The sequence below is a fragment of the Monodelphis domestica genome, chromosome 1 (genome assembly GCF_027887165.1).
Source record: "Monodelphis domestica isolate mMonDom1 chromosome 1, mMonDom1.pri, whole genome shotgun sequence".
Lineage (NCBI taxonomy): Eukaryota > Metazoa > Chordata > Mammalia > Didelphimorphia > Didelphidae > Monodelphis > Monodelphis domestica.
This window is the reverse complement of record NC_077227.1, coordinates 187,390,542-187,415,166: the sequence shown is the minus strand read 5'-3', so window position 1 is coordinate 187,415,166 and position 24,625 is coordinate 187,390,542. Positions and strand designations below refer to the sequence as shown.

At 37.5% G+C, this 24,625-nt stretch overlaps 1 protein-coding gene across 4 annotated transcripts in view; it reads right to left on the bottom strand.

The window, feature by feature from the left end:
• Nucleotides 1-22,535, bottom strand: part of TMOD2 (tropomodulin 2) — a 53,926-nt gene extending 31,391 nt beyond the window's left edge. The window contains exons 1-6 of one of the 4 annotated variants that reach the window (XM_007479958.3): nucleotides 22,319-22,535; nucleotides 11,242-11,424; nucleotides 8,830-8,986; nucleotides 5,933-6,055; nucleotides 3,566-3,652; nucleotides 554-684 (exon numbers count right to left, since the gene is read on the bottom strand). In XM_007479958.3, the coding sequence (XP_007480020.1) occupies nucleotides 554-684; nucleotides 3,566-3,652; nucleotides 5,933-6,055; nucleotides 8,830-8,986; nucleotides 11,242-11,424; nucleotides 22,319-22,330 (693 nt within the window). In that variant the 5' untranslated portion in view covers nucleotides 22,331-22,535. Of the gene's footprint in view, nucleotides 1-553; nucleotides 685-3,565; nucleotides 3,653-5,932; nucleotides 6,056-8,829; nucleotides 8,987-11,241; nucleotides 11,425-12,328; nucleotides 12,352-12,660; nucleotides 12,863-12,945; nucleotides 13,011-22,318 lie in introns of those variants that run through there. The other 3 variants (XM_007479959.3, XM_001370074.4, XM_056810199.1) reach the window with 3 other exon arrangements.
• Between the last annotated feature and the right edge of the window lie 2,090 nt (nucleotides 22,536-24,625).

Genomic DNA, 24,625 nt, shown 5'->3' with positions numbered 1-24,625 from the left:
ATCTTTCCCTTCTTTCATGGCCCAAGGAATTCTTTGGATTTGGAGTAAAAGAGACATTTACCTCTGGTCCAAAGCACAATGATCAAACTCTTCCACTCCAAATCTAAAACTCTGGAATTTGACTCTTTTTAAGTTGGCTTCCCAAAAAAGAACTAGCTTACTATTGTTAATGAGAACATTCATACTGGCATACTTTGTGCTCCTTCTGGATTATGTTCTATAATTCAGGAAGGATGGTTAGGGTCCCCAAGGCCATTTTATCCTTCAACTTTCATGTGAAACTGCATAACCTAGGCTAAGGATCCAGTTACCATCTGGATAAACATATATTATAAATTCCTTCTGTGTTTATTTCAAGAACTGAGACTTCTTTCAAGGAACAGTGGAGACTGCATCCTCTTTTTTTTCATTATACAAACGCATTTCATAGCATAGGAAAATAAGAGATATTCTAAAAGGGTGTAAATTGATAAGCAAACAGGTAACCAGTAATCTCTAGAACATTTCCAGCCCTTACTGATGCAATCAAGTGACTGCTGTTGTAATTAAATACCTTAATGTTGTTGAGGTTGACTTCCTGAAGGCTGGGATCATTTGCTTTCAGCTGCTGCAAACTTAGTTCCACATTTGTGGGATTGGGTGGTTCCTCAAATATTGGCTTGACCTTCTCACCTTTGACCACATCTAAAACACAAGTTAATACTTTTTTTAGAATTCAAGTTCTCTTTTTCTTAATCATGTGTGATAACATAATTCTTAGAGTTAAAGACAGTTTGCCAAAGTGGTACTATGGGTTTCAGGAACTATGAAATCTAATAAAAAACATACTCAGGTTTATTAGACAAGCAAGTGAATTATATGGCTTTACTAATGACTAATTAATTCTTCCTGGTGCTTTAACTTGATGTTTCTCAGCTTCAGTAACTATGTTCAAGGCTCAAATATAGGAAATGATAAGGTTCCTGGCCTTATCACGAAAACAAACATCAGTATTGCTCAGAAATATTGTGTTTGGGTTTAGGTTTTGGGGTCTATAAATAATCAAATGTGCAGATGGCCATTTGGCATAGTACCTTTCCAAATAGCACTCCCATATGAAGATGACTGGCATGTATATAAAGAAATAGTGAATGGACAGATAAATATGCGTATGCATATAATATGTGCATAAATAGTGTTTATGTGTATAAATGCATCTAAACACACAGATACATACTATATGTATACACGGATGTGTGTATATGTATTGATGATGAAACCCATCATCTCGATGTCTCCATCCAGCTGAATAATAATGCCAAACCACCCTTCAAATTTGGAAATTGTGACTGTCACGATCATTTTTTTCTCTATGGTATATAGCTGTGAAATTGTGTGGTTGACAATGCAAAAGTGAAAATGAGATTATCATGAAATCATGTGAATACTTGAAGATGTGAAAGTTAAATGCCTGAATGTTGAGGATTAAATATAATTTTATACACATAAATATAACCTTATATACAGCACGCATCATTGGAAAAAGAAATGAGGGGGAAGCTAGGTGGCTCTGTAGATAGTGTCTGGAGACAGAAGGTCCAAGGTTCGAATAGAGCCTCCGACACTTCCTCGCTATGTGACCCTGGGCAACTCACTTAACCCCATCTTAGAACCAATACTCCTTTCTGCTCTTTTGACTCAGAATCAATACATACTATTGAGTATTAGTTCTAAGACAGAAGGTAAGAGTTAAAAAAAAAGAAAAAGAATGTATTCTCCTCACTGTTTAACTTTTAATTCCCTCCTACTTTCCTTCATTTTTTTAATCATTCCAGGAATGTGGGTACAGATGGATACACCCAAAAGAAGATAATGGGTTATTTTCCAGTGTTGGTAAAGCTATAAATAAATGAAATCTGTGAGACACATGAAGAGAATTCAACATATCATAAGGCATTTTTATTTCTTGATTCACTTATGTTCCTGTTAATGGTTTTTATAACCTTGAACATCTATGGGTCTACTGCTTTACTAAACCAAGCTAGAAGATCCACTCTCCTTATGCCAGTATGGCATGGACTGTTGATCAGTGGTTACTGATTCCTCCATCCTGAGGCTATGTCCAAAGGACAGGAAGTATTCAGAAAGCTTAAGCAAATATACTGATCTTCTAGCAAATACTGAAGAGCTAGGGAAACAAAAGGGCTATAGAAAGCCTGAAATCGAGGCCTTGTCCATGTGTGAGGATTTGTATGTCACAGTTAGCAGAAATTTCAGAGAATATAATATCCTAGCCTCCCATTTAACTTCCAAGGTTTTCTACTTCTTTTTGGAAAATGAATAGTACATTTCTCTGGTTACTTTCAAACATCCAGATGAATCTTTATTTTGAATGTTCTTTCCCCCTTTCTCTTTTCTCTTCTAGTGCCTGTCCTGAATCCTTAAATATGTCATAGATAAAAATATGAGAAAAGAAGATTTTGTGGTTGATTATGCTTTTTAAGAAGTCAGGAAATGCCCAGATTACTTTTTTTAAACCCTTACCTTCCATCTTAGAATCAATACTGTGTATTGGTTCCAAGACAGAAGAGCAATAAGGCCTAGGCAATGGGGGTTAAGTGATTTGTCCAGGGTCACATAACTAGGAAGTATGTGAGGCCAGATTTGAATTTAAGTCTTCCTAATTCCAAGCTCTCTGCCCTGTGGTTAATTAACTTGCTCAAGATTATCCATATAGTAAATATCTAATGTAGGATTTGAACTTGGGTCTTCTAAACTGCAAGTCCTATACTCTATCCACTGTGCCACTAGCTTTAAAAAAGATATAGAAGAGCAGTGAGATGGTTTAGTGGATAGAGATCCAGTCTTAGAGACAGGAGGTCCTAGGTTCAAATCTGGCCTCAGAGATTTCCTAGTTGGGTGACTCTGGGCAAGTCATTTAGCCCCAGTTGCCCAGCCCTAACTGGTGCTTAGGATCAGTTCTAAGATGGAAGGTAAGGGTTTAAAATTAAATAAAAAATTAAAATTTAAAAAGTTATTGAACCTTCTTCCTAATTAGTTTTTCCTTGTCCCCATGTTTTTCCCATTACTGACTTTTCTAATAAAATATCTTAAACACCAACTATCCACCCCCAGGTCTCCTATTTATATTGCAAGTTCCTTTCCATCCATTTCTCTAGTCTGCAGCTTTTCCCAGGCTCTGTCTCAGTGTTCATTACCTTCTTATCTTTCCTGATAATGTTTCCTTTCCTGACAAGATAGAACTCCTCCTGGACTTTGAAATAGAGCTTGCTATAAGACTTGTATCTGCCCCTAAGCCCAGATCATTAAAAGCAAGTAAGACATTAGGCAGAATCTAAAAGATTATTTGTGAGGGCAAGCCACATATGTGAACAGTAACAGGGATCAAAACTTTCCAGGGTAAAAGCTTGCGTGATAACATTCTACAATTGCAACACTAAGCTTTTTGACAACCATGTAATAATACTAAATATCCTGGGACATATTGTGTTACAGCCAATTAAGAAATCTGAATTTGCAAGCAGCCAAGAAGTTTCACATCCTTGACAAATCCCCTTTTACTTACTTCTAGGAGGGCTTTTGCCAATTTCATTACTTGGTACTTCTTCATTAAACCGTGGATTATTGACTAAATTGTGAACTCCAAGAACAGCTAAAAAGCAAAGAGAAGCTATTAGAATGGTGGATATTCTTACTTAGAGCAAAATGTGAGAATTTCAGGTTTTTAATCTGTTTCTTGAGGAGATTGTTTTCATGCCTATTATTTCTATTACCCATACACTCTTTTTCTCTTATATCAATCCATTAGCAAACATTTATTAAGTGCATACTATTGTATTCAGCACTGGTAATATAAAGATAAAAATGAAAAATCACTACCCACAGGGAGTTTATAGTCTATTAAAGAAACTTCCCAGATACTTCGTAGATATTATAATAATAATAATCAATATTTACATAGTGGTTTAATGTTATACACATTAATTCATCTAATATAACAACTCTGTGAAGTAGGAGTTAGCCTTATCTCCATTTTACAGATGAATAAACTGAGGCTCAGAGACATTAAATGACTTTCTCAGGTTTGTATAGTAAGTGTTTGAAGTCTTCCTGTCTCCCAAGTCTAGAACTCTATCCACTATACTCTAGTGCCTCCCATCTGCTAATTCCATTCTTGGATCACACTGTTTACTCAACCCTGTCTCTGAGAATCCCTTACTCACTTCAGTGCCCATCTTTGTTGTCATCTGTTATAGGAAAAGGTGTTCTGGGTACCCTTAGTGGTTGGGGTTCTTTCCCTTCTCAAATGATCATATATTTACTGATTTGTATACAAGTTGAATTCCTTCCACCTCATTACATTTATTGTTGTTCAGTCATTTCAGTTGCCTTTGACTCTTCATGAACTCATTTAGGGTTTTCTTGGCATAGATACTGGAGTGGTTTGCCATTTCCCTCTGCAGATCATTTGACAGTAGTTCTGTCCCTGTGGTGTTTTCTCCGGTGTGATAAATGGCATTCTCCTTCTACTAATGCAGACCAAAACTCCTCTAAATTTTAGCAAGTGAATTTCTGGCTAAAAAAGAAATCCATCAGCTTCTGGTGATGATTCTCTCTGCACTTAGCTAGACTGGTCATTTGAGGGTAGGCACTCACTTTATCACCGGATGCCTTACTGCCTTTCCAGCAGGGTAGGATCTGGCATAGCTTATACTCTGGAGGCATAGGCTTCAAGAACCACAGATCACATCTGTGTTGAGATTAAGACTTTAGAGTATAAGAAAATACATAGTAATTATAGCTAGCATTTATTTAGTGCCTTAATGTTTACAAAGCTCTTAACAAAAACCTTCATTTGAGTCTCACAACAATCCTGGGAGGTAGGCGCTATTATTTTCCCCATTTTGTAGATGAGAAAACTGAGGAAGTCAGAGGTTAAGTGATTTTCCCAGGGTCACACAGGTGTCTGAAGCTACATTTGAACTCAGGTCTTCTTTCCTTCCTGGAGAAGGAAATGGCAAACCATTCCAGGATCTTTGCCACGAAAACCCCAAATGAGGTCACAACGAGTCAGACACAACTGAAATGATTAAATAACTTTCTTCCCCTAGGCCTAGCACCCTATCAAGAGTGCTACCTGGTAGCCTAATAATAATAATAATAATGATAATAATAATAATAATAAACATAACAATAATATAATATTATATGTAAAATTATAAATATGTAAGTATACCATTTAAATATGATATAAATATATTAATATATAAAATAATAATGGAAATAAGGATAATAATACCAAAAATATCTACCTACCTGGAGAGGCAGTATGATATAATAGATAGTGAATCAGGATGACTTAATTTCAAACTCTACCTCTGACCTCTACTGCCTATAAAAGCCTGGGCAATGGGGTCCAGTGGAGAGTGCACTGGGCTTGAAGTCAGGAAGATTTGAGTTCAAATTCAGCCTCAGATATTTACTAGCTGTGTGATTCTACATAAGTCACTTAAACTCTGTTTGCCTCAGTTTCCTCATTTTTAAAGCGAGGGGGTTGGTTTTTAAGGTCCCTTTCAGCTCTTAAGCTATTTTCCTAGGCAATTCTCCCATACCAGAAATTGCAAAATAGTTACTCATACATTGACTGAGGGAATTTTCTCACTAGAAAATTCTTTACACTGATGAAGTTACAGGTCATGAGTCTGAATCAAAAATTAAAAAGCCCCTGCACCTTACAGGCTCATTACTAGGTTCAAATGAGATAAGAAATGTAATTACTTTGTAAGCATTAACACATTCTATGTTAGGTGTTGTTAAGATACTAAAAGGATATTAAAGAGAATAAAAGGATATTGATATTGTTAATGATAACATTATTCCATGGCTTATATTAACATATGTACAAATATCTTTTATCCAGCTAATTACCAACCTGCAAGATCATAGAGTTCGGTATCAGAGGCACTAGCTAAAGCTTCTTCCAGTTCTGGATCAAGAGTCACTTTTTCTTCCTTATGAGTTTCTTGTAGTTTTTCTTTGGGGATAAAGATCCTTCCTTCGAAACAAACACACAAACACAATTGAGAATGACTGCTTAATTGACAAAAGGAACTGATTAACCTAGAGGATGTGGCTTCTACAGCCATGCTTAAGTCACTTTTCTATGTGTCCAACTGGGAATTTCCCTGCTAATTAGAAAGAGGTTAAGACTCCTAGTCCCCCAAGTCCTCAGAAGAGTATCTGGAGTGCGGAAAAATGTTGTAGTGGGGAGAGAAGAAAATCTTGATCTTCTCTCTGTGCTTCAGAGAAATGGGGTAACAAGAACTCTAAAAGAATATATAGGGGGCTGCTTAGTCATTCAATCTGTAGAATGTCAGTTTCTTAAGATGACATCGAGGAAAGGAAGAATTGGGGAATTCATTAGGAATGGGCCAGTGACAGCAGGGCACTATGAAGTGGGGGAAGGGATGGAAAAAAACAACAACCTATTGGTTGTAAATTGAGTCCTTACAGTGGCATTACTTATGGCAGAGATCTGGGAAACTCTAGGAACTACCACTATTACTGTGCCCTTTGTGGTCTACCTCCCAACTTCACAGAACCACTGATTCTCTGGTAGGGAATAGTAGGGAGCAAGAAAGTTAATAGCAGTAGGATGTTAAAGAAGTAGGAAATAGGATACTGTCAGGATACTTGCCCTCACCCCAAAATTCAGACTTATTTAGAATCCTCACAAGACTCATTAATTGGAACCAGAGAGGAAAAAAGGCTAAATTTAGAGGGTTTTCTCTGTGGTGTGTGTGTGTGTGTGTGTGTGTGAGAGAGAGAGAGAGAGAGAAAGAGAGATACACATATATACATATATATGAGAAACTATTTCTTTTCAGTATTATCTTTGCATTATACTAAGTCTGTTTTGGACTATTCTAGTAGCTATCAGAACTCAAAGTCATCTATCAACATGAATACTATCTATAAAAAGTAGGAATTTCTAAATAGATAAAACTACACTGAGTGAAAAAAAACTAATTGTAGAATGTGGTGTACTATCCCATATCACTTTTATCATATCACTTCTCTCTTTTAAGACATTCCTGATTGGTCATCATTAATCTGTATAGTTATTTCTGGACTCAAAGCCCTTTACTAGTAGTCCCAAAGTACCTCCTATCTTGTTCCCAGCCTGATCTTTGTCTTTCTGGGCAGACTTGGTCTATTATTCTTTACAACACCCTACTTCATCCTTGGACACCTCTCCCAAATTATGTGTCATGCTTGGAAAACCCTCTTTCTACTCTTCCTTTCTTCTCTCCAGTTCCCCCATTCCACCTAGCCTTCTCTAGGATTCAGGTAGCTCCTAAAATTCCAATTCCTCCCCAAAGTTTTCAGTATGGATCTGAAATTAAGCAATTTTCTCATTTATTTGATTAAAGTCCTTCCCTTTGATATGTCTCCTGGGATTTTACTGTAGATGTGAAACTTTTTTTTCCCTTTTCCCAATTAAGTAAGTAACAGCTACCATAGTAACTAGCCATTTTCCCCATGGTTAGCTCTGATTATCTGCTCAATTCTTCACTTGTACTTAATTTTCTTAACTAAATGCCATTCTAAATATTACATAAGCCATTAGTTAGCGTGTGAACAACTGTAAGCAATTAAAATCAGAAGACAGCTACAGCTATAGGCATGATGGGTAGGTACTTTAATTTAACCCAGCCTAGAACCCTTAGATGTTAGTGTCATTTTATGGCTAAAGAACTTGCACAGACTGCTCTCAGCTGACCAGAGAGAGGAATTATCAGGACTTCCAGTCAGATGAGCTTTTCTTAATGTTCATCCAAAGAGAAGTATATACTGTTGACATGTGAATCAGCCTCTAACATCAGTACCTAATTTTAGTAAGTCTGTTGATTAAGGCTGCAGAACAGGGGGTTTAACATGAAGTGGATATAAAGGAGAAAAGACTTCATGAAAATGCTCTGGCACAGAACCAAGAGCTAGCACAAGGCTGAGTGACATCAATCAGAAAGCATGGGACTTTCTTCCTCCTCCTACATTTATACTTTTCTGAACTCTCAGAACCCCTAGGATCCAGGGGGTGTGCTGGAAGTGGCTCAAATCAGAAAGCTGACTGATGAATGCTTCATTGTAAGAGCATTTACACCTCAGAAATCAACAAATTCTACAAATCAGGGCTTGATGTATTATCTTGATTGTTTATAGTTTAAAAAGTGATGGAGAAAATGTTAATAATTCAGAATAAACTTAACAACCTGTCATGGATAAATTATTATTAATGGAGAGCTGGTTGTTAAACACTTACCAGCACATCACTACTAGGACTCTCATTTTTTAGTGTTTAGTTCCTTTAAGTGAATCTTCTGTCAGCAATTCAATGAGCTTCAATGGCAGATTACATGGTGTCATAGATGAAGTGGGAGTCTCTGAGTCAGAAAAATGTGGGTTTAAGTCCTACCTCTGAAATATACTATGTGGCTGTGGGTAAATCCTGTAACCTCTCAGTATTCCCAGCCAACTCTCTAAGGCTATAAAATGTAAAACAAGTTACAGCTTTGCACTGGTAGAAAGAGTTCTCCATCTCAATTAAATCACAGATCCAGTCCAAAAAAAGAAGAAATAGAAAAAAGAAGGGGAAGAAAGTACCATCGGGGTCCATTTTTATAGCCAGTGAGCAAAGAAAGAAAAGTGGGTCTTTTCCCTCCCCTCTCTTTTTTTTAGGTCAGACCCCATTCTTGGCCTGATTGAGTAAGTCAGTAACTTAACGATCCCAGGCTGGCCATTCAACCCTAATTTAGGACCAGACCTTACCTTTCTTTTCTCCAGTGAAGGGTACAAAGTCTTCCCTGTCTTTGTGTTCCAGCGCCTCTTTTTCCAAATATGAAAGGAGATGCTCCCTGTCAAAGGGGCCAGTGGCCGCTTTCTGTGTCTGGTCTTTCTGCCGGAAACCTGCAGGTAGGAGTGCACTCTGCCAAATAATAGGTTTGGTTAGGTGTCAGTGACAAGATGGGTCATCTGCCTGGGGTTTCATTTGCTATCTCCGTCCCCATTTACTAACATATCAGGTAAGCACAGGATTTCTGTCCAATTATCTAAGGTTCCCTTCTCTCCTCAGTAAGTGGAGGAGGAGAGGTTCCTGCCTCCCCTACCCTCCCCGGCGGTCACCACGTGCCCTATTTGAAGCTCGCTATGGTCCAGCAAAGTGAGCTGGTCAAAAGCATCCTAATAGCTTATCTATGGCAACAGTGTTTGGCAGAAGAATTACACAAAGGAAATTAAATATCGGGACAAGGCTCCTTCTACATAACTTTCCCAGTTACTAGGACTATTTGACTTGTGGTAACAAGTTCTATTTTAACTGTACTGACTTAATTAATGTAGTTCATTAACATGTAAATAAATAGGAATCTCATCTTGTCTCAGCATCCCTAATCAGTAAGAACAGGTGGTCTATCAAAAACAATAGGAAACTATTCCTATAGCTCTACCTCACGGAAAGGCAATTCTGTGGATAATTCCTGGTGGCCTATCTCAGATGATGGCATAGAGTGAAGACTCCTCACTGATAAAATGGAATTGTAAATGCTTTCTGCCCATCTGCTTTCCAGAAATCTTCCAGGGTACCACAAAGGATAACAACTAAAACTCGTTTGGCCATGCCACTCCTCTTCCCAAAAAACTCTACAGTGGCTTCTTATTGTTTTTTAGAGCAAAATGCAAATTCCTCATTTTGGTTTTTAGAGCCCTTCATCGTCCAAATTCATACTGTGTGTCCAGGCTTGGTACACCTTAATTCTTCATGCCAAATTAACTATTTGCTTTTCCTCATACAAACATTCCATCTAATGCATTTTTGGCATAGTCACTAAACCCCATGTTCCTACTCCTATTTCATCATTCCAAAAATTGACAGATGCACTAGTGAGCAAATTTCCTTAATCTCAGAAAGGCTTTTACTCCATGCCGTGTTGTATTGTAAGTTTGTTTGCTAGTTCTGCTTTTTGTTTTTTAAGTTGGAGAGGTAGCGCCAATATATTTATTTCACATATGAAGAGTGGACTCCTGGAGAGGTTAAGGGATTTTCCCAGAGTCACACAGAAAGAATTGGATTAGTTCTCCCAACTCCAATTTCATTATGTAATTGCATGTTACTTCACTGAAAACTCTTCCCTTTATTAAAAAACAAAATCTGTCTACTGGAAAAGTAAAACTCAACATAGTATTCAAAGTATCTGCCATGCTAGAATAATTTATAAAGTGTCTTATACGATAACAAAATCATCAGCTCAGATCTATCTAGTTATAAAATTATAATTTAATCAGGGACTATTTTGTAGTCCACCTTTGCACTAAGAAAGGGTTTACTAACTAAATAAAAATGTCAGTAAGATTTCAAGGGAAATAGTTAAACTATCTAACAGAATAATTTTTTTAAACCCTTACCTTGCATGTTAGAATCAATACTAAATATTGGTTTCAAGGCAGAAGAGTGGTAAGGGCCAGGCAATTGGGGTTAAGCAAAAACAACAACAACAACAAACTTTTAAAGTATCCTTAAAGAAGTTAAAAGCACTTATTTTCCTATACCATTCAACAAACATTTAATGGTTGTCTTATCAAATAAGGCAACATTCTTGGCTAATCATTACAGTATTTCCCCCATGGGCCTCTGCAAGATAGATCTTTGTTATATAGTTCAAATTCTTTTATCTACTTGAAAGTCATAAAATATCAACAGTTATTAAATTTGTCTTATACATTCGATCTGGCCATCCCCCATTTAGTCCAAGTTAGTGAGGTGCTATTATTTTTACTCCATGGATGCCACGATGATACCTCCCATCTCCTTAAATTAGCCATACATCCAACGTGGGCTCTAGAAAGGCATAGAATACCCTCCAGACTCCTCTGGTCTCAAAGCCCAGAGTTATCATGGGCTTGTATAAAAGTCTACCTTTGAGTCTAGGCCATTCTGAGAGGGAATGTGAATTCTATGGGACTCTCAGAATGTTGCTCTGGGTTGAATACAGGACTCTAGAAAAGTCACTCCTACCAGAGGAACAGAGAAATTAAGTGACTTTCTAATATTACAGAGCTAATCAGGAAGGAACTCAGGCTTGGATTTTGGAGTCATAGACCTTGCTGTTGGTGGTTCAACCATGAAGGCATCTTGAGTATGTGATAGTCTCACGAACCACTGTACTTCACTTCCTCCACACTTACCTCAGGATCTAGGTCATCTAGAACATTTTCCAACTGTTTTAGCTCCTCTTCTGAGAGTTTACCAAGGAGTTCATCTTCATCAATATTCTTGTATTTCTCAAGTTCTTTTTGAAAAGGTAGGGCCATGATTTCTCTTTTAGGATCTAGACAGTTAAAAAGGCCAATTTTCTGATCTTCAAAAGCCTATTAGTGAGAAAGAAACAAATAGAATCCCCTCTTTTGTAAATCAGGCATCCAAATGGGATATATATATATATATATATACATATATATATATATATATATATATATATATTCCAGTAAGTAAAGTCAACTTGTGTGCACACAAGTCGACTTTACTTACTGGAATTATTCTAGAAAACAATGAGTTGATTTAGAACTAGAAAACAATGATAGCTCTTTTAGGGAAGTAATTAATCCCTGATTCTGTTCTCTATACTCTCATACAGAGTGCCCTGTACAGAGAAGATGCTTAATACATCTTCACTGAATTTGTTGTTGAACTTAATCAAAAGGTAAGACTAGAAGCTGCCTGATGAGTCTGGAGAACAGAATAGTAATATTAGTAGCAATATTACAATTATAATAGTAATTATAATAGAAAAACATTTAAGGAACAATGAGGTGATTTAAATACCATACCAAGAAATCTGTGTTATCATTCTGGGAAGAAAGAATGATAAGGATGAAAAATAGGATTCATTGAGGATGTTGGTTTAGAACAGCCTAGGGGACACCAGAGATAAAAGTAGAACAAGATAGAATGAGAATGAAGAAAATGGTAAAAGAAAGAATGAAAGAGAAGAAGAGAAAAGCACCTAGGAATTTTATAAGTAATTGTTAAGCTTCTCAGTCCCCAAGAAAACTGTTAGATCACAGATTTTGGTTATCTAAAAGAAAAGCTATTCTTGACATCAGCATCTCAGCTAAACTGCTTCACTTGATTATTGAGGTCACCTTGTGTATGCCTGTGGTTAGGAGCAAAGTATCCAAGAATGGAGGTGAGATAAAGAAAAATAAAGTGACAGGAAAAAACATAGGGGTACCCTTCTTCCTGAAGCCCCAGAATGCAAAGATCACAACTTACCAAATAGAAATAGGATGTAGAAGAGAATTTAAAGATTGTCTAATCCAACTCCCTTATTTTATAGATGAATTAAGAAGTAATTATTTCATCTAAAGAGAATATAAATGTTTCTTTGTGCCACAGAAGTATTTGCGCTGGGGCTCTTTTAAGAATTTTAACTTCTTCTATATTAAAAAATATTATTACATTAAAAAATTTCATATACATAAAACTTTTCAGGAATATATCTATTGTGTAAACTTTGATCCACTTATAGCATGTAGGTCAGGAATTATTAGGTTTAACTGTCTACTATTATATTGGAATGACAGCTATAGTGTTACAATGCCTACCCCTGGGCACATGATGGATAAGATTTGTAGCTCCAGACAGAATCTGTAGTATTGAACGTGAGCATCATTCAGCTCTCCTCTTTGGAATATTTTGGGTCTAAGCTCTGGACACATCACAGGACCTGACCTCAGACTCACATTTAGACACCTAGAGGAACAAATATACTATGGGAGCCCTTTGCTGCCTTTCTCAGGGCCAAGGTCACACAAAACACTGAGAAACATAAGAAGATATACTAGAACACCCTCAGCTGAGTATCACCTATAAGCACCCTAGAGCCTTACCTGGTTGTTAATGCTGTACTCTCTCCCACACCATTCTGTGAACCTCACAAAAGATAGATGACTTAACAATCATATACTAGCATTGAGACCCAGGTAGGCACTTGCTTTAATACTTTCTCTTCTTGACACCAGGCATGGTTCATGTCTTTAGAATTTCTTTCCTGGTTAGTCCTGACTCCTTCCCATTGTAGTGGCTAATAGTATAAATCTTTGCCCCTTTTATTTGAGTGAGATACTTTAATAATTTAGGAAAGAAAATCCAGATAAGCTAATAAAACACCCACAATAAAATAAAACAATAAATACTCAGATCATAGTAAACTTAAAGGTAAAGGGGCAGCTAGATTGGCTTAGTGGTTTGGGAACCAAACCTAGAGAAAGGAGGTCCTGGGTTCAAATCTGCCCTCAGATACTTCCCAGCTGTGACCCTGAGCAAGTCACTTATCTCCCATTGCTTAGCCCTTATCATTGTTCTGCCTTTGAACCAATACAAAGTATTGATTCTAAAATGGAAGGTAAGGGTTTTGATACAAAAACAAGAACTTAGAAGTAAGAGTAAAATGGGTAGTATAATCAAAAGCATGTCGGATTTGGAGTCAGATACCGTATGTTAAAATCTCAGCTTGGACCTGAGATTATTACCTGGGGGAAAATGCTTAACTTTTCTGGGGTCTCAGTTTACTAATCTATAAAATGAAGAGATTGGACTAGATGGATTCTAAGATCTTTTGCAGCTCTAAATTCTATGATTCTGTCATTCTTAAAAGATAGACATAAGTCCTGCAGATTTTTGAATGATACTCTTTCTATTACTTTTTTTTGAAGTTCAAACTTTCAGTCATGTCTGACTTTTCATGACCCAGATGGGGTTTTCTTGATAGAGACACTGGAATAATTTGCCATTTCAATCTCCAGCTTGGATTAAACACACACACACACACACACACACACACACACCCCAAACTCTTTCCTTCAGTCTTAGAGTTGAAAGTGGAAGAGAGGTAAGGGTCAGGCAATTGTTAAGTAACTTGCCCAGGGTCATGCAGCTAGTAAGTTTCCAAGGTCAAATTTGAACTAGGGAAGGTGAATCTTTCTGACTCCAGGACCAACATTCTATCCAGTTCACCACCTAGCCACACCCCTTTCTAGTACTAGCAAGAATTTTTGCCACTTAGATTAAATAAGCTAAATATGACCATCTTTATGAGTCAAGAAACATTTCTATTCCTTTCTCCTCATTTACCTACTTTATATCTTCCCTCATTTTCTCTTATTTTTCTCTTTTCTTTACCTACTTCTCTCTTTCCTAAACTCCTTTTCTAACCCCCATATAATTTTCATTTGCTATACAGAAAAAGTCATCTTGAAACTGATTATTATAGCAAGTGAAGCTACTTAGCTGATATGCAGATTTCAGAGGGCAAAAAGATTCTCATCAATGTAGTGAAAAGCTAATCCTTCTACCTGTACACTATTCCTATTGGAATAGTGATCCTATTTCATATTGACCTTGCTCCAGTAGATACCTTTCTCCTTTATGAATCCTCAATCTCTGTGACTGCTGCCTAAAAATATTCTCAAATTTGTCCATTTTTTGAAAAGCATTCCTGCTACTCTTCAATCCCACCCAATAATTCTCCATATCTCTAGACATGATTTTTCCTCTGTGCTTCAGGCATGGGTCTTCAACGACTTTCAGAATGTCTCCACTGTGCCTTGCCTATAACAGACGCTTAATAAATGTATATTGCATTGAAGACCTTTAATTTCAGGCAGTGTCAGTTCAGACTTTCATCACTACTCAACTAAACTATTATAGTAGTCTCCTACTTGGTCCTGTGTCCTCAAGTCTCTTCCTGCTCCCACTAATCTTCCACAAAGCTACAAATGTAATTTTTTTTCCCTCAAGTAAAGTTACTCCCACCAGCTTCATAAATTCCAACTACTCCCTATTAACTCTAGCAAAAAGTAAAAACTCTTTTAAAGCCCTTTATAACCTGGCCCCATCCAGTGAATACTGACCTACTTGCTGTTCCTCACACATGATACTCCACATCTTCTGCAGAGCCCTTAGACTTAGGCTGCCCCTCACGTCCAGCATGCTCTCCTTTGCCTTTGACTCATAGAATCCATAGGATCCTTCAAGACTTTAGCACTAGTGCTAACTTCTGTAGTAGTCATTTTTTCATACTCCCTTTTAGAAATGCCTTTCTCATCTGGTGGTGGTGTTGTTCAGTCATTTCAGGGGTGTCTAACTCTTCCTGACCCCATCTGGGGTTTTCTTGACAAAGATACTAGAGTGGTTTTCCATTTCCTTCTCTAGCTCTTTTGACAGAAGAGAAAACTGAGGCAAGCCTCATGAAGTGGCTTACCCAGGGTTATACAAGCTAGTAAGTGTCTGAGGCCAGATTTGAACTCATGAAGATAAGTATTTCTGACTCAAGGCCAGACACTCTATTCTCTGTTATCTTCCACCTATTTTGTATGTATCTATTTGAATATATCTCTACACCATAGGAACATAAAATTGTTGAGGGAAGGAACTTGTTTGTGCTTTTTCTATGTATCCCTAGTGCTTACCACAGTGCCTATCTAGCACAGGCTAATAACTTAATTGTTGATTGACTGATTCAACATGTCCCCATCTGAGATCATTTCACCTGAGCCCTTCTTCCTCACAAATCATATCTAGTCAGTTCAGCCTTTGGATTAAATTTCTACATCTTTTGATTCCACTCCTTCTTCTCTATTTCCACAGACGTCACTTAGGCAAGCCCTTGTAGCCTCTTACCAATGCAATAGCCACCTTATTGGTCTTTTCAATTCCATCCCATATACTTGTACCAGACTAATCTTCTTAGATATAAATTGGGTCCTGCCATTCCTCTGTTACAATTCTTTAGTGTTTTCTGCACTGGCTAACAAGTAAAGGTCTAAGCCTTTGCCATCTGTCATCAATTTTCTATAATTTGGTACCACCTTCTCTTTCTTGCTTTATGTTGTGGAGTTGATGTTCATTCTTCATTTTCAAAAAGGGCCAACAACATTACTAGAGTGATGTCTTGACTTGTGCATGAATTGGATTTAAGTATGTACTAGTCAAAACAAATTACTTATGTCCTCTCAGTCTCCCTTCCCTGCACAACATACATTGGATTCCCATTTCTCTTGTCTTTATTTACACTGCTTTCTATTACTAGAATGCCTCCCCTTCCCTGTCTTTACATACTGAATTTCTAACTGTTCTTTAAAGCCCAACTCATATCCTACTTTTTCCATGAAGCCATTCTTGATCTCCTCTCAGTTACAAACTTCCCCCACAGACATCACATCATCGCACTTTATTTTGTGACTCTGTAATGGACTTATCAAACAAATGATGGGATTTTAATATCATGTAATACTTTTATGTATAATAGCAAGCTTATTTCCTAGCTGTGTGACCCTGGGCAAGTCACTTAACTCCAAATGCCCATTCACCACTCTTCTGCCTTAGTATTGATTATAAGACAGAAAGTAAGGGTTTAAAAAAAAGGTTGTGGAATATAAGATATATGGAAAAAGTGGTCATGTGATGATATTAAGCCACAACAGGACACAAAACAGTAGGTATAGACTGATTCCATTTTCATATGTGTACTTTGTTTATGACTGCCAAAAAGTAAATTAAAAAAAAATTAATGATGTAATTATCATAGTGATTTTAAAAAATAAAGTTAAGTTTAAATTTTAAAGGATAAATTATGCATAATCAAACATTTTATGAAATTTGAACTATATATCTGATTAAAAGTTTGGTCATGTTCACATGGAAAAAGAGTCCCCCATGTTTTTATCTAAAAAGTAATATTACTATGAAAAATCATGCAGGACTTAAAATGTTCATAAAAAGGAAAGAGAACAATTAGGCTAAAAATATGGGTTGCATCTGCACTGGGGAAGGCTTAGGATACCATTGTGTCCATAATTTTGAACTTTATTCTATAATTAATGGGAAGCATAAAAATATATGTACCAAATATCACTCTTTTTAAAAAACAGTACTGCTTTGCTTTTATGTCCCCATTCATTCTTGCAATAGAGCTATCCTTTATAGCAAAGTATGGGGGGAAAATACAAGAAAATAAGTTCTGCAAAATTAAATAATATATTCCCTCTCTCCTAGACCCCTCATTTTATTTGTTAATTTAATTGGTGGAGAGGGCTTTCAGTTTTGTTAAGCTTTCAAGGATTTCAGCTTTGGGGTTTAATTGTGATTTTCAATTTTATATTTTTCTAGTTTTTAAATTCGCATATCAACTTATTGGTCTTTTGTTTCTTTTGTTGATTTTTCATATATAAAATAGAAACTCTTCTGTAAAACTACTTTGTCTGAATTCTAAAAAAACAAAAGAAGACCCTGAAACAAGAACAAAACAAATGATAGATGGGGGCAGCTGGGTAGCTCAGTGGATTGAGAGCCAGGCCTAGAGACAGGAGGTCCTAGGTTCAAATATGGCCAGCTGTGTGACCCTGAGCAAGTCACTTACCCCCACTGCCTAGCCCTTACCACTCTTCTGCCTTGACTTATGCCTTGACATAGTATTGACTCCAAGATGGAAGGTAAGGGTTTAAAAAAAAAACAAAAACAAATGATAGCATAACAAATAAATCTGATGTGATGAGCAATATCCCATACCCATGAACCCTCATTTTTGCAAAGGACTGGAGGAAATATCTTCTGATATCTCTCCTTTGGGGCCAAGCTTGGTCATTATAATTTCCAAGCAGAGGGGCAGTGAGGTAGAAAGTAGAAAGAGAGCAAGCAAGCTCTGGAGAGTGGAGCTCCTGGGTTCAAAACTGGCCTCAGATACTTCTTGCTGTGTGATCCTGGGCAAGTCATTTAACAATTACCTAGCCTTTACTTCTCTTCTGCTTTCAATTCTAAGATAGAAGGTAAGGGTTTTTTTTTTTTTTTTAATTCCTAGTATTCAGTTTTGATTGTTTTGTTGTTCTCTATTTACACTGTTGTAATCTTTGTTTATATTGTTTTCCCATTTCTTCTTACTTCACATTGTATCAGTTGATATGCCTTTTCATGTTTCTCTTTATTTATCATTATCATAATTTCTTATAATAAAAGAAGTTCTACTTTATTTCCAGTTTTTTTGCTACTACAAAAATGCTGCTATAGAACACAATAACAGCAATATTGTACAATGATCAACTACGAAAACTTGGCTACTGTCAGCAAGGCAATGATCTCGGACAATTCTGACTGGGAATGCTATCTGCCTCCAGAGGAAGAACTGTTGGAGTCGGATGGATACGGATCAAAGCATACTATCTTGTGTATTTCAGTTTAATTTTGGTTTTGCATGGGTGTGCTTTTATAGCAATGATTAATATGGAAACATGTTTTGAATGATAAAATATATATGGCCTAGATAGAATTCCTGGGTGGGGGGAGGAAAATAAGGGAGGGAGACAGTTCAAATCTTATAATTTTAGAAAATGTATGTTGAAAATTGTTATTACATGTAATTGTGAAAATAAAATATCTTTGAATTTTTTTAAAGTGCTGCTACAAATATTTTGGCATATATACATATACATAAGTACATATATGTGCATGTATGAACTTAAAAAAAATCTCCTTTTGGTCACTGACTTCCTTGAAAGTACATGCCTAGCTGTGGAATCTTTGGGTCAAAAAGTAAAAATATTTTAGTTCTTAACAATAAGGACTACAATTTCAGATTGTTTTTCAAAATGGTTGTTCCAATTCATAGCTCCAAAAGCAAGACATTAGCAAACCTCTCTATCCATGTCCTTCTATCAGCTATTCCCATCTTTGCCAGTGTGCCGGGTATCACCCCTCCTAATTGTCCACTGATATTGATAGAGAGTTACAGACGCAGCAATTAGTCTACATATCCATTTTTGTTTTTTTTTTTTCACCAAGGCCTGTGATTTCATGGGGTTGGGGAGTTCCTGGTGATAAAACTCTTTCTACCAGTTCACAACAGCAAATGTTTAACAATTTATAGTCTTACAGAGTTGCTTGTGTAAAAAGTTGTACATAAGCCAGTATGTGTTCAAGGCACCACTTGAACCTAGGACCTCCTGGTTTCAAGGGCAATTCTCTTTCCACTATAGAAATTTTTTTGTTGTGAATAATATTTCTAAATACACATAAACACAAACATGAAGGTAGGTAAAATTTTATGTAGATACACATGTCTGCATCTTAAGTCCAATTAAATCAAATAACCTTGTGTTCTATAGTAAGGAGCTATATTCATGTCTGTCCCAAGAGATGGCCTATAATAATATTCATTTGCTGAATTTGTGAATAGGAATTCTCTTCAAGAGACATCTAAGTGTCCTAGGGGATAAAACAATGGGTTTAACATCAGGAAGAAAGCACATGAAAAAGTGTTCTAAATCTCATAACCAGAGAAATGCAAATCAAAACAACTCTGAGGTACCACCTCACACCTAGCAGAGTGGCTAATATGACAGCAAAGGAAAGTAATAAATGTTGGAGGGGATATGACAAAATTGAATTGTTGTTGGAGTTGTGAATTGATCCAACTATTCTGGAAGGCAATTGGGAACTATGCCCAAAGGGTGATAAAAGACTGTCTGCCCTTTGATCCAGCCATAGCATTGCTGGGTTTGTACCCCCAAAGAGATCATAAGGGAAAAGACATGTACAAGAATATTCATGGCTGTGCTCTTTGTGGTGGCCAAAAATTGGAAAATGAGAGGATGCCCTTCGATTGGGGAATGGCTGAACAAATTGTGGTATCTGTTGGTGATGGAATACCATTGTGTTAAAAGAAATAAAGAACTGGAGGAATTCCATGTGAAACGGAATGATCTCCAGGAATTGATGCAGAGTGAAAGGAACAGAACCAGGAGAACATTGTACACAGAGACCAATACACTGTGGTACAATTGAATGTAATGGACTTCTCTACTAGCAGCAATGCAATGATCTAGGACAATTCTGAGGGACTTATGAGATAGAACGCTATCCATATCCAGAGAAAGAACTGTGAGAGTAGAAATACAGAAGAAAGACATTTCCTTGATCACATGGTTTGATGAGGACATGATTGGGGATGTAGACTCTAAATCATCACTCTATTGCAAATATTAATAATAGGGAAATAGGTCTTAATCAATGATACTTGTAAAACCCAGTGGAACTGCATGTTGGTTATGGGAGGGGGAAAAGGGGAAAAGAGGGAAAAAACATAAATCATGTATGGAAATGAAAAAAAAAATTCTAAATTAATGAATTAAATTTAAAAATTAAAAAAATCAGAAGAGCTGAATTAAAATATTCCACTAGATGCTTATTAGCTGTGTGACCTTAGGCAAGTCATTTTACCTCTAGGAGCCTCAGTTTCTTCATAGGTAAAATGAAAAGAATAGAATAGGAGCAATGCAAAGTAGTGGGAATGGCATCTGACTTAAATTTAGAAAACCTAGATTTAAGTGTCTTTTACTTACTAGCTGTGTTACTGAACTTGGTCCATCAAATAAATGAAAACCTTTTTATATGTTAGTGTACATGAATAAAATGAAAATGCGATAGTGTCTTACCTCAAAAAGTTTATATTCTGTAGATGAGTGGGGAGAATGTCATTTCAGTTCTCTAGAACCAAGAATCTTCAATCTAGTGGTTTAGTGGATGCTTCTTGATTTTTTCATGTTATAGACCCCTTTTGCAATCTGATGATGTCTATGGATTTCTCAGAATAATGTTTTATAAATCCCCCAAATAAATTGTGTAGGATTACAAAGGAAACCAATTAGATTGGAATAATTAGCCAAATAGATTTAAAAAACCAAGTGTACAGCACCCCAACCCAAGTTAAGAATCTTAAGATGATCACTAAAGTCCCCTCCACCTCTAGAATCTAGTTTCCATTCCCCTGACATCTTATTACCTTGGCCATACTGGCTTCTGGCAACTTTCTTCCTGCTACTGATACCATATCACTCTCCTATCACTTCACTCCCATCAAATAAAGAAAACATAAGATACAAATTTACAAAAACAATTTAAAGGAGGCAAATGAAACTTTTAACTTGATAAATTATATCAGTAAGTGAAGCAGTATGCTTAGTTCATACCTGAACAGGAAAAACCAGTTTTGAATAAAATATGAATTGTACAGACTGTACAAACTGTACAGACTATGGAAAGCTATTTAAAAAATAACAAACAGCAACAATTACAAGGAAACCCCCCAAAAAAACCCTTTAGATGTGTCCCTCTGTCCATTCACAGGTAGACACACTTCTATGACCCACCATACAAAAAACCTCTCTAGTTCTCTGAATGAGAATCTTGATTTGGAAAAAAAAAAAGATAATGAAAAACATGTAATGGGCACAAGATGGTGGGCTAAGGAGTTTGGGCTGGGCCAGACTTTAGGCTTGCTAACAGTAGTGTGCTCTACATTGCTGGTCTGCGCTTTTTTCTCCCCTACCCCATCACATTTAAACACCACAGCTAGCCCTCCTTAGCTTTAAGTCTTGCAGACCAACAGAGAAAATCTAGAGCCGGGAGGGACGACAGCACAATACTTTTACTTCAATCAGAATCAGACTATATTAAGGGCGGCAAGGACAGACAGTCATTAAACAGATTTCAGACATCCCCCGTGGATGCTAAAATTCCCTAAGAATGACAGCTCAAGTTATGGAGTTGTTGTTGCTGTTTTAAATTGTCGCGTTCACTGGGTTTCAGCCCGTGTTTTCACAAGCCATGGAGATGTTTAAAGCCCCTCACATTTATTGAACACGTACGTCTGGTGGATGAAGTCTGAACAAAGCGGAGCGTTCGAAAACCCCAGCCCAGCCCTCCAGCACTGCGGAGACACGAGGGAGGGGGAAAATCCAACTCCGGCGCCTTCTAGACTGCAGCTAAGATCGGGGCCTGGGAGCTGTAGCTGCGCAGGGGACGACGTGTAGGACCCAAACCCTGAGGACTTCGCGCTCTCCAGTAGAGATTCCGTCCTTCCCCCCCAGGGAGCTGGATGCACCTCGCCCAGAGAAGGGTGGCGGCCGGACAGCACCGTGCTGCCCTCATTCTCGAGGACCAGGGTTGGGCCAAGGCAAAGAGGACACCATTCAGCGGGGTTTCCATCACCCTCCCGACCCAGCGCTGCAATAGAGCATCTTCCAGCCCCGGCTGCGGACCTCCTGGACAGGGAGGGAGGAAAGGAGAGGTGAGGTACAGTAGACTCCGCCGGGGCTATTTGCTGCTTCTGCAGTCCCGGGGACATGTCGAGCAACAGAGCTTGGAACAGCGCCTCTCCCGGAGCTCGGCCGAGTCCCCACCCATTCCCGGAGAAGCAGAGAGCTGCCTTACCCATCCGTGCATCCATCCCGAAGCCCGCTATCCGTCTGTCAGTCAGTCAGTCAGCCCTTCCGCCAGTCGTCCTTTCTCGCCGGAGGTAGGAGCTAGGTGGAGGTAAGAGAAGGGGAGGCAGGCAGGGCTATCAACAGGCTAGTCAATCAGCCTGGAGGCGGCTGCGCAACCCTGATTCCAGGCTTGGAGAGCAGAGCGTGCTGGGAATTGTAGTCCAGGACCAGAGGATGTGTGATGCAGGATCCGAGGCGGGACCCCAGGGCATGAATTATCTTTTCTCTTGTCTTTCTCTTCTTTTCTATCTTTTTGTGTCTCCCCAAAGGATCCTCTTCTCTTCCCAGCCCCATTCAGGAAATATGTGCTTAAAAAAAGAAGAGAAAAAAATGTCCTGGGAAGGTTGTAAAGACACCACCTTTTGGATTTCAGGAAACAGCTGGAATTGACCCCTTTGAGAGTCATAAAGCTGCAGATAATGCGGGTGGAGGTTTGTCAAAGCTGTGAGGAAATCGAGTTGTGTAAGTCACAACCTTTCCCATTCCATCTGTAAAACTGTCTAATTCTAGTCATGATCCCAAACATTAGATGGTAGACACATCCTTTGGATTTCAAGGGAGAGTGAAATGGAGGCCTTTAGGAATCACAGAGCTAGGAAAAATAGAGGTAGAGGTTTATCAAAGCTGTGAAGAAATTGAAATGAGTGAGCCACAACCTTTGCCACCCTAATCCCAAATGAAGACATTGTAAAACATTGTGTCTGATCCTACTCTGAGTCCCAAATGCCATCATTAGATGTCATCGACTGAAATGGGAACTGTTCTTGGTATGGAGGAATTATTGACTGGGCTGAGGTTTGGGGAAGAGAAGGCAAAGGAAGGAATAAGAGGACCAATTATGAAGAGACTGAGATCAGGTTGTGTATTTTGCTAGTCCTTGGATTGAGTTGGAAGTAAATTGAATTGGGTATTTGCTGCCTTGATGCCATCTGGATTATTATTAAACTGATTTCCCTAGAGATGTGCTTCCTAATTTGAAGTCACAAAATCACAGAACTATTAGAAGAGACTTCAGAGGCCATTATATCCAACATCCTACTTTTTCAGATGAGAAAACTGAGAAATTAAGTGATTTGGCCCATGTCATCATACATAAAAACAACCTCTATATTTCTATGAGACTCTTTCCCGCCTCCACTGTTCCTTATTCTCCATCAGTCTTGCTTTGAGACCTGACAATTATAGTGGATTTCAATTTTTGATTGGTATATAATGAATATCTACCCAGTTCTGTGTGCCTTTATTACTATGTCTAAGAATGTAGTCCTAAAATTGAGGTTGATAATTTTCTCATATTTTTGAAATAAAGTATTTTGAATTTGTTTTAAAAAGAAGAGAAAGAGACAGAGACAGAGAGAGAAATAGAGAGAAGAGAAGGAATCAATTGGCAAGATTATAGAACATTATTTAGAGGTTGGATAGTGAATATCTGGAGGAGCCAACATAGCTTGATTCATAAGAAATTATGCCAGATTAACTTTATTCCCTTTTTTAAACAAAATAATAGACTGGTAGATTAGGAAATGTTATAGAGATAGTTTATCTAGATTTTAAATAAAGAATTTGACAAAATCTTTCATACTATTCTCATTGGGGAGATGAACAATGAAACTGGTGTAGCAATAGAATACTTTATGGGGCTTCAAAACTATTTAAATTACTGGATCCCCAAAATAATCATTAATGAAGGTTGGCTACTTGACAGAACTCTAGAGGAATGCTCAGTGATCTACCTATGTTCTGTGTTCTTTAACATTTTGATCAGTGACTTAGACAAAGGCAGAGATATAGCCAACAAATTTAGAGCCGACTTACCTAGTTAAAGGAGGATACCAAAAGGATTCAATGAAGCCAAGCTACAAACTCTATAGCAAAGGTTCTTAACCTGGAGTCCCTAAATTATGGTCAGAGAATCTATGAGATGCTAAAACTATTTGCATAGCTATCTTTTATTAAAATTTGTTTCCTTTGTAATTCTGGGTATTTAATTTATGCATTTAAAACATTATTCTGAGAAGGGATCCTTAAATTTCACCAGATTGATAAAGGGATTCATGACACATACAAGGCTAGGAATCCATAATCTGGAAGGAAGATGAATTGTGACATTCACATATTGCTAGAATTTTGATAGACTTATTCAGAATGAGACAGATATATTTAGTAATGAACAATGCAGAAATTTGTTTTGTTGAACTATTTGTTCTTAATGCTTGGTGTTAAAATGAAAAGTCTTAGTCTTTCTGAAGTCCTT